This window comes from Podarcis liolepis (genome assembly GCF_965112155.1).
Source record: "Podarcis liolepis genome assembly, chromosome: 5".
NCBI classification, from domain to species: Eukaryota; Metazoa; Chordata; class Lepidosauria; order Squamata; family Lacertidae; genus Podarcis; species Podarcis liolepis.
The window spans coordinates 57,932,347-57,943,106 of record NC_139556.1 but is presented as its reverse complement, the minus strand read 5'-3'; the positions used below and the strand labels follow the sequence as shown (position 1 = coordinate 57,943,106).

Here is a 10,760-nt window from a genome sequence, read left to right as displayed (position 1 = left end):
AGAGTGCTGTTGGTGTCATGTTCAGCTTGCAGGCATCCTGGCTGGCCATGGTGAGAACAGGATGCTGGACTCTTATTCCTTATACAGTAGTACCTCAGATTAAGAACTTAATTTGTTCTGGAGGTCTGTTCTTAACCTGAAACTGTTCTTAACCTGAAGCACCACTTTAGCTAATGGGGCCTCCTGCTGCCCCTGCACGATTTCTGTTCTCATCCTGAAGCAAAGTTCTTAACCCGAGGTAATATTTCTGGGTTAGCGGAATCTGTAACCTGAAGCGTATGTAACCTGAAGCGTATGTAACCTGAAGCGTATGTAACCTGAAGCGTATGTAACCTGAGGTACCACTGTACAAGCAGCAGGTGTAGATTGGTACCCATGTCATTTTAATTTAGATTTCAAGCCTGCGGGCTGATTGTATGTAAGCCACTCTGGGAGCCTTTTTGGCTGAAGAGTGAGGTACAAATGCTCTAGATTAATAATAATAAGTTAGGCTTAAAATGAGCATTCTCTTAAAACCAATAGAATCGGTTGTAATGCATGTGTGTGGTTTTTTCAGTTTGCAAAAAGAGGTTGCTCTAGCACCAGAGCACTTGTTCCATTGGCTTTGGTTGCCTTGATGTACAGGCCACAAGAAGGGTGGCATCTATACATCCGATTCTACATTCTACTACATTGTACTTATGGGCCGGATTTAGGTTTGATGAGGCCCTAAGCTACTGAAGGTAATGGGGCCCTTTATATGTCCAGCTGTCCTTTGCCAACAACAAATTGTTTTTTTGTGTTGAATATATGCTATATGCTAATTTATGGACCTAATAGGTATCTAAAGCCATTTGCACATCACAAAATATGTATTTTATCAAAGTAATTGTTGAACTGAAATAAGAAGTATATTAATAGTGAAATAATTACCAGTGATATTTTAGGGAGCAGGCTAGCTGGCGGGGCCCATTCCTTACATCATAGGAACCTACACAACACAAAACACTGTTGCGGTATGTAGGTTTTATTTTATTTGTTTTTTATCTTATATTTTGGAAATGTACATCCAGGTTTCTTTCCTTTAAATTTTTTTGGTGGCCCCAAGAGAGTGGGGCCCTAGGCTATAGCTTGTTTAGTTTATACGTAAATCCAGCACTGTTTGCAGTCCACTTAGGAAGTTACGCGGCATAAGCTGATCTTGCATCAAATGTACTATTGGGAATAATGGAGACTCCAGTTATCTGGACATGCCAGTTCTACTTGATGCACTCTGCCTAGTACAGTATACTCCTTCTACTACCGAACCAGTACGAAATGTTGAGAGTAGAACATACTGTTCATTTTGTATCACTGACTGACACATCAAAGAGAAGCATTTCTCCTACAGCTTGGCATAGTCATGTCCAGGGTCGAGAAAGAGATCCAACTATATAGTCTCATAGAACAAAGCCAATCTGTTTTCATGCCTGTTGCATTTGACTATTCTCACTCACACACCTAATGGGGAGTATGATCTGTTCATAGGCGCCGACTCCATGGGGCCTGAGGGGGCCCGAGCCCCCTCAAAAATTCGTTTGGGGGGCTCTGCCCCCCCCAATAATCTCGGGCGCCCCTCCAGCAGAGCGCCACCGCCGCCCCTCCCCCAGCCCAAAATGCACAGGGTCGGGCTGCATGCCTCCTGCCCTCCCTCCCGAGCAAAAGCTCCACCCAATTTCCTTCGGAGCTGATTAATAGGCGCAGCACGCTCTCTCCTATTCGCTCACGAGGAGGCGGCGCCACTTTATCTGCATATTCATGAGCTTATTTATTATTCATGAGCTTTCCCGGGCCCCCCAATATTTTTTATAAGTCCGCGCCCCTGGATCTGTTGGAATATTTATGTTGTTAACCTTTCCATCTAGAAGTACTTCTAAAGGGCAGCACATTTGGGACATTTATTCTTGGATGGGGATTCCCCCCCCACCCCAAATTTCATCCAGTCAGCATAATTATACCTTCAGTCCTGAATCCTTCTTGATGCTTCTTGTTCCCACTGGAAACCATGAAGGGCAAAGCATGCAAACATTCACTTACACCTTATGCTAGCCACCACCTTCCTGCTAGCCATGGATTCCTTGGGGGTAGGTTTTCATACTGGCAGAAGGGAAGGCCACTACCAGCTCTTCTCCAAACTATAAACCCTCATCAAGTTTCCCAGTCCTGCCTGCATTGTACAGATTTGTTCTATCTAGAGCTGATGGTGCTCAAACACATTGAAGTCTGTGGCATTAGGTAGGTGCACATAACTCAGCATTAGTTTAGACTGCTAATTAAGTGACTGGGTGGGACTACCCTTGAGAGAGATTACGCTAAAAGAGTGGGATATAGATCGTGGCAAAAAACACACCCCCATTCCCAGGGACTGGCTTGTGATAGTCCTCTTGATGGTGTTACGTTTTTTCAACAAGTATAATTCTGCTTTATTCCCTTACAATTTTCAGCAGGTTTTACTCCTAGAAAGGTGATAATGTACGTTTTATTTGAATACGTAGCCCTGGAAGGACCACAAAAAAATAGTGTGTTGTTGTTTCTTCCCATACAGAAAGCCTGTTTGTACTTTGGCTTAATATGGATTTTATGCTGCTGGTGTGCCTATTAATTCCCCAGTGTCTAGGGCATGGGTAGGCAAACTAAGGCCCGGGGGCCAGATCTGGCCCAATTGACTTCTAAATCTGGCCCATGGACGGTCTGGGAATCAGCATGTTTTTACATGAGTAGAATGTGTCCTTTTATTTAAAACACATCTCTGGATTATTTGTGGGGCATAGGAATGTGTTCATTCTCCCCCCCCCAAAAAAAACCCCACAGTCTGCTCCACCCCACCCCCCCAAGATCTGAGGGACAGTGAACCGGCCCCAGGGCCAAATTTAGATGAAGAGAGGCTCTAGGCTACTCCACTTGTGAGGCCCCTCCTCCTCCTCCCCCACCTTACAACTAGAAAAAAATGGAAGAGTGTTGTACACAAAACTGAGTGAAGCCAAGGATGATGCCGGGTATTTAAAATTCTGCAATTCACAATTTCTCCTTTAAAGGGCAGGCCGCAGGTGGCTAGTGTAAGGTGTAAGTGAATGTTTGCATGCTTGCCCTTCATGGTTAAATTTAACCTTCATGGTTTCCAGTGGGGACAATGGGGATGGGCAGGCCGCAGGCAATTTACATATCTTTTCCATGTGAGTTTGTGATGTCTTACCTCCCATGAAACCGCAGACAACCTTAAAATTGTTAATAAACCTATAGTTATCAACAGCTGTGTGTAGCCTGATAGTAATAGTTAAGATTGTTAAGATTCAGCTGACAACACACAACACGATCAGATCACAAGGTGAATATAATTGAAATGGAAAAGGAGCAGAAAAAAGGTTTGGATTGAGTTTACTCTTTAAAAAAATAGAATTTAGGCAAAAACTAAGCATCTCCACTGTAAGCTTATGGTTGTATAGTGCCATCTAGTGCTTTTCTTCATTATAACAATGCATAAGCAAATGCTCTTTCCTGGGTAACCTGTCTTCCAATAGAGTTTATAGGTGAGGAGACAGTAGAGAGGTTTCATTGTATATGTATTAGAAATGGCCCCTGAAGCCCCTGAACAGTTTTCTGCTTCAATGCCACTGCAATCCAACTGAGGCATTAAACTTTTGCCTTAACGCTATGATTTCAAAACTGGTAAAACACATATATCCACCAAGTAATCACATAAACTGGTCTGAGCTTTGTTGGCCATATCTGTGCTGTAAAATACTGTATTGCTAATATTTTTGATCGCTTACTTTGCATTGTTTATAACACATTGACATTGCATCATCAGCTATTTCTCTCTTTTTTAAAATTGCTTTTCTGTTTAATCATATAATCAATGCATACTGTGTTACAGTCAGGCACAAGGTAATAAGAAAAAAATAACATAAATATAACACATATGCATATTAGTAATAATCTTAACATAACTTATTCTTCTGCTCTTATGCCTTGACATCATCAGCTATTTCTCAAGAAGCCACAGCCTGCATAGATCATTTGCTTTATGCCAAGTCACGTATCTTGGAATACTTCATGTTTGCAGTACTTCATATGCTTACAAACCTTGCTGGCACAAAGCAAAACATTCAGACACATATATGCACGCTGTGGTTTGTTGAGAAGGAGCAGAAGATACAGGGTTGAAAGCCATTGTCGTTTTTTACAACCGTTCTCAGTGGCTGTATCATTTCACACAGAGATAATTAATAGCACAGTAATATTATAGGAACAAAAGTAAGCCTTAATAATCTGCCTGCATGCTTGTTGCAGTGCCTTAGTCTGAAGAGGGAATCTTATTCTCTTTGGACTGGTGCAATTTAATTTTAGTGCAATAATAGAAGTGACTACACTGATTCTCAGATATTTTCAGTTCCAGCTGAATGCTGGTTGCAATGCAGAAAAGCCCTGTCACCAATATCAAATCAGCAGAGGCTGTTATGTTTATTTAAGTCAGAAGATGCAGATACATCTATCCAAGAGACAATATTGACAAACATCTGCAAAGAAGGAGAGGACAGAAGAAGAGAGGGCAAAGAAAGAAAATAGGAAGAAATGGATCTGATTAACAGACAAATCTGTTGAGCCATATGGATTTTAATGAAATTCACTTCATTGGGTTCAGTTTCACTGTGACTGGAATGGAAGGGAGGCAAACAGTTCAGTGAAAGTGAGAGATTCTGAGATATATAAAAATAAACATAAATTAAGATTCTGGTTATGCAGCTAATGTGTACGCAATAATCATTGGGTATGCAGCCATTTAATAAATGTTAATTATAGCTTGATCCACAGTTATCCAGTTATACTTGGCTGCTTGTGTTTAAGCTGAGTTAAACTGAATTGAATTTGTTCCCGCACTGAGCTCTGGCAGAACCAGGCTCTCTGTTTACTCACTCAGATTAGGTCCTGCCCCCCACCATTTATTCCAGTAGTTTCCATCACACCTTCACAATCAGCCTTTCCTGCCTGGAATAATCTTCCCTGCAGCAGAGAAATCTCTTTCCATGCTCATCCAATCTTTCCCTTGCTCCAATGCTTAATTTGAGACAGGGTCAAGAAACAATGCCTCTGAAGATACGAAGCCCAAGACATTTAGCTGCCTGAGGCAGAACAACAAATAGGGCCCTGCAACCTAGGCAGAGTGCATAGTCCTCAAGGCTGGTGAAGTTTTTTGGCACCCAAGACAAGAAAATCCCACCAGTGCTTCTCCCTGGCAGAAAATATAGCAATAATATATAACTAAGAATTTGCAACCACTCTTCCTAATGATAGGGCACAGAGCAATTGCAAACAGTCCTTGTGCCTAGGCCTCTAGAGCAGTGTTTCCCAAACGTTTTTGGGCAACGGCACACCTGTTTACTGAAAAAAAATCTCGCGGCACACCACCATTAAAGCCCCGCCCCGTGACGTCAGCGCGCAGCGTCACGCCGGGAGGGACGCACAAAAGTGAAAGTTTTTTCCCTCGGCAGCTCCTCTCAGCTGCGCTCAATCCCCCTCGGAGCGCAGGAGCGATGCCTCTCTCTGGCTCTCCCTCCGCGCAGGCTGAGGGAGGGAGGGAGGGGCGCGTGTGACCTGTCTCTGCTGGGAGACCAAACCCAGCGAGGCAGAGTCGCGCGGAGGCGCCCAGGCAGCGCTGCCGGCTGCGAGGAGGAGCGCCAGGCAGCAGCAGGAGGCGCGGCCTCTCCTCGCCGCCGCCGCCCCGCCTCTCGCCGCCCGACTCGCCCGCCTCCCTCCAGGCATCTCGCGGCACACCAGCCGATGTCTCACGGCACACTCGTGTGCCGCGGAACACCGGTTGGGAAACACTGCTCTAGAGGACACCATTTTCTGGCAGAGCTGACTTTTGGGTCCTTATTTTTTTAGAATTAAGCACAGAGGACTCCCCCAAAGAATTCCTCTGTTAATGTGATACAATAGCAGTCACATAACATAACTTTGTCCATGTTCCATTCCTCCATATACTCCATGTTGGAAGTCTGTGTGCAACTCAGCAGAGGGGTTTTGCATGGATTAAGACAGAAGAGTTAGGGTCATCCAGATTCTCATATTATTCATGTAACTTTAACCTCTTGATCCGACCTATCTCTTTGTTGTTAGACTGATATTCTCAGGTTGCATCTTGTTTTACAACTTCCTCACCCTCACACTTCTCTCTTGAACCTTAAGATGTGAAGTCATCTTTAACTATTCTCTGGGAGAACAAAGAAGTAATCAAGGCTGCCTCAATCTTCTCTAGACCAGTTAGCTTAGAGCTAGACAATGTGCCATCCAAGTTATGCACGTCCTACAATAAATAACTTTATTTTTCTTACCTATAAGCATCTCTGCAACAAATAAGCCTCCTCTTTAACCACGATTCACTCGCCAAACACTGCTCACTCAGCAACCGAAAGGGTTTCAGTAGGTGACTGATCCAGCTAATCCCAATATTCCAGTTATTTTTATTTATTAGAGATGACAACCCTGGTTTTCTGGTAGTTATCCTTAGTAAATCACTGTCCCTTTTTTGCTTTGGGGCAGGCTTTTTTTTTTCTTTTTATTAGCAACCATACACATGGAATTGTTTTTCTTCAAGTTTCAGCTTTTCCCCTCAGCCCACCCTAGGAATTAAATGTCAGGAGTTCTATTTGGGCATTTACTTCCCTTAACTGAGGGAGAATGAGGGTATGCTGGCAAACTCTACACCTTGTAGCATGTCACATTTCTCATCTTTACAGCCCTCCATGCATTGAATTTTGATCTCCATGATCTTTTGAAGTGGGGAGGGAGACTTCTATACTTACGGATGCTTTCTACAGAATTTAGAGTTGTGTTGTGAATAGGTTTTATGGTAGTGGATGCATCTAACCACAGTGCACATGCATGTAAATGAACACATAAGGTACTGAGGAGTACACAGCCTGCCATTTCACAGGCTTGGCTAATTTGAAATGTTGGCAACATACTGCAAGAGGCTAGCTATCTTATTATAGCATAGAAGAACATTCAGCAATGCAAAATTGAGTGTTGGTGTCCTATCTAGTGACGACTGGAGTTAGAATATGGGTGTTCCAACTATGCCAGAATGTTCCTATTGCTGCCAACTGGAATGCTGTTCCCTTTGCTATCAATCATTATGGACTGATTTGTTTGCACAGAGGTTAGACAATGACAGCTATTTATTCAGCATTCATTCTAATCTGTTTGCGGGGAGGTTAGATGATGAGTCAAGAAAGTGTTATCCTGCACTTTCCAGTGCACTTTCCTGTCACTTTCCTTATAATAAAAAGTTTGATTTTGGGGGTGTGATAGGAATTTTATGGGTCCTCTTCCTCTCCTGCGTGTGAGGGGAGTACCCTGTTGCAACAGATCAATAAAGATCAAGCTTACTAGCTGCTTTGCTTCTCAATATTCTCTGGTTGGCCTCTGTTATTTTCTCCTACCAATAGGGAACCTATGTAAGGACTCTATATGGGCTCTTGGATACCCCATAAGGGAAAAGGGCATATTTTTATTTACAACAGGGGGAAGCAGGCTAGTTGTGCAAGACCTCTCAATCAGTTAATTACTGAATTAATTGATGGACTCCCATCAGAAAATAGTGACAGTCTGGAGGTGGAGGTCCCTGCTGTATAAAAGCAGCTTGATATTGTGGTCATCACCCAACAACTGCATTTGTGAAACCACTATCCCAGATCAGAGACATTCTCATCACTTCAGTCTTCACGAAACAGGATTTGTGGCTTGGAGCTTCCTTCCTCTCTCTGGCACTCTTCTAATTGAGAGGTTGGGCTGAATTGATGCTTCACACCCATGCTTTATATATAATCAGTGTTTTTTCCCCCTAAAAAAATGTTTAGGGTTACTCTCATTTTTCTACCCATATTGAAATACTACCCCTCAATGAACTTAGATTCACAAAATATTTAGGGGCATGTGGATCCCTGCGTCCCCCCAGAAAAAGCACTATATATAATGCTTTACATTGCCACTGGTTTAAAAACTGTTTCCCTCTTAATTGTTTTAGCTTGGATTCACAGGTGTGTGTCGAGTTGGGGTGTGTTTTTGTAGAGTGCAGTTCTAGTTTTATTGTACTGAGGAGGGCTTATTCTTGAACGGCAGCACGGAAATATTCGAGAAAAAACAAGAACTGGCAGTCACGAGGGACTGAGCAGCTTATGGGACGAAAGAGAGAGCCCATAGTAGCCACTTGCCGGGAACTGGAAAGCCCTGTTTCCCAGTGAGCTACTCAATGGGCAGCAGCAGCACTGAGCTGGATGTGCTGGACTAATAATGGTCTGGTTCAGCAGAAGGCGCCTTCCAGGGGCCCTGCGGGTTTCGCCTGCCGCCTGCGCTACTCCGATGCCCCTACAGACCCTCTTCCCTCTTTGGGGCGCCCCCTTTCTCCTCAGCCCAGTCGCCTCCCGGCCGAACGCGGGGAGGGAGGGGGAGCGGTTGCTAGGAGACGAGAGCGGCGGCCCGTGTACACAGCGGCAACGCGGCAGCGAGGAAAAGGACAGGCCCTCACGCCCGGCCTGTACGCGGGGTCCTCGTTCCCTTCTCACCTCGGGGCCTCTGCGTTTCTCCACCCGCTGCAAAAATGGCAGAGGTGAGCCCCTTCCTCACGGTGCAGCCTCTTCCGTATCTCCCACCTCCGCCGCTCTAGGGCTCCCCCCTCGCCTTTAGTACCTTTCCTTAACAACACATTTCCCCCTATCCATCCATACCTAGGAATCGCCTCCTTTCCCCCCAAAAGGAAACAAGGGTTACTGGGCGCCCTCTCAGGTATTTCCACGACCCCCTTCTGCTGCCTCCACCCCTCCCCGCACCAAGAAGTAGAATAATATCTTCTTTCATTTGCCAGTCGCAGTAACATACATGATAGCGTGAGTTTCGCCAGTTTTAATAGATCTAAACTTTGCATGCTTGTAGGTAGACTCACGACAATGTCCTTTCACCTTATTTTATAAAGACATGGGGTGTCAAAAACCCCCTCATCCCATCCCCTTGAGTACGTACACACACCACACATTTCCTCGCCAGAACTCAAGGATGCGCTCTCACTACCTTGCACCATTATTGTACGCAGAAGTAGTATGGTTTAAGAATGGTGAAAAAGTGGGATTATAATCTGAGTTAGTGATGGAGCCAGGTAGAACTTTGTTCTGGATTAATTGATCCAGAAAAGTTTTCATGTTTGATCATACACCTGTTTTAAGCGTTTTGCTCTCCACACTTTCCCATGCCTTACCTCTTGCCCAGTTCTTCTTCCCTACCCATCATTGTGTCCTAGGATTCCTGTCCATGAATTTGTCTAATTTGTTTTACCCTTCCTTTCCTAGAATGACTCTCTTAACTTGTTTCTCCCACATCTGTATTCCATCTCTGTCAACATTCTCCATTTCATTTTCTATGCCTTTTACTATCATTTCTTATAATTATCACTTGCTGACATCTGTCAGGGACTGGAGGAAAGTTTTTCTCTCTCCCCTCATAGCAGCAGAACTCACGGATGTCCAGTGAAGCTGGATGTTGAGAAATTCAGGACAGGCAAACAAAAGTACTTCTTTATGCAGCACTTAGTTACGCTATGGAGTTCCCTCCCCCAGGAGGCGGTGATGGCCACTGACTTGGATGGCTTTAAAAGAGGATTAGACCAATTCATGGAGGATAATGCTATCAGTGGCACTAGCTATAATGGTTATGCCTTGCCTCCATGATCAGAGACACTAATGCTTCTGAATGCCAGTTGCTGGAAACCACAGGAAGAGGGTTGGGGTGCTCTTGCGCTCAGGTCCTTTCTTGCTGATTTCCCACAGACGTCTTTTGGTGACTGTTCTTTAAACCTTGTTCATTGCTTTCCTATCAACCATTTCCCCTGTGGGCTTGAGCAGACAACAGTAACTCCAACAGACATGTGTAGTGCTGAACTTGAAATGGAGAGAAAAAACGTCAGGGGCACAAACTCTCTTTTGTACTGGTGGAACATGTGCTGATCCTATGGGTTGTCAGTTTAGTAAGAAATCAACATGTGGACTAATCTTTGTGTATTGTTGATGACAATAATAATAATAATAATAATAATAATAATAATAATAATAATAATAAATCCCGGAAAGCATTTAATACCACTAGTCATCCCAAGGTCCCCGCCTCTATTCCATTTTTGTGGGTCCCCCCCCCAACACACGGGCTGGATCTCTTTTCTGTCTCTTGTTTGTAGTTCCCTAACTGCTCACTTTCTCTTTTAATGATTTGTCGATATTTTACTGTCAAAGCTTCCTCCCTGGGGACAGTTGGTAAAGGGTGGGATAGATAGACTCAAAATAAACAAATGACTCCTTTTTTGTTTCTCTTGTTTTGTATGTCTGTTATTATTTCAATCCTCCTTTCTTTCATCTCTCAAGTCTTTATTTTTCTCCCCCCCCCTCACATTCTGCAAGGGTTTCTTTAAGAGAGGCCATTTTTTGTGTGTCTTCTAGTACAGTTGTCCTATGCACCTTGTAGCTAACAATCTTTTTGTCATTTCAGCTAGCCTTTGCCTTTTCCCTTAGTTTTGTCCTTTATTAATTGAAATGTTCCCAGCCTGTGTTTCTTGATACTCTGGGCAAACGGGGGGCAATAAACCAAGCTTTATAGGCTGAATAACTGAGTTTGGCATGAACTCAGACAGGGAGAATAAAACAGAGGCAGCCTCACTGCTCTCCTTAGCCCACAAAACATCTTTACTTCTGTTTGATTTC

At 43.9% G+C, this 10,760-nt stretch overlaps 1 protein-coding gene across 1 annotated transcript in view; it reads left to right on the top strand.

Moving 5' to 3' along the window:
• The first annotated feature begins 8,161 nt into the window (after positions 1-8,161).
• The window catches only part of CFAP58 (cilia and flagella associated protein 58), an 86,582-nt gene continuing 83,983 nt past the window's right edge, over positions 8,162-10,760 (top strand). The window contains exon 1 of the mRNA XM_083504782.1: positions 8,162-8,626. Within this exon, the coding sequence (XP_083360908.1) occupies positions 8,618-8,626 (9 nt within the window). The 5' untranslated portion in view covers positions 8,162-8,617. The remainder of the gene's footprint in view (positions 8,627-10,760) is intronic.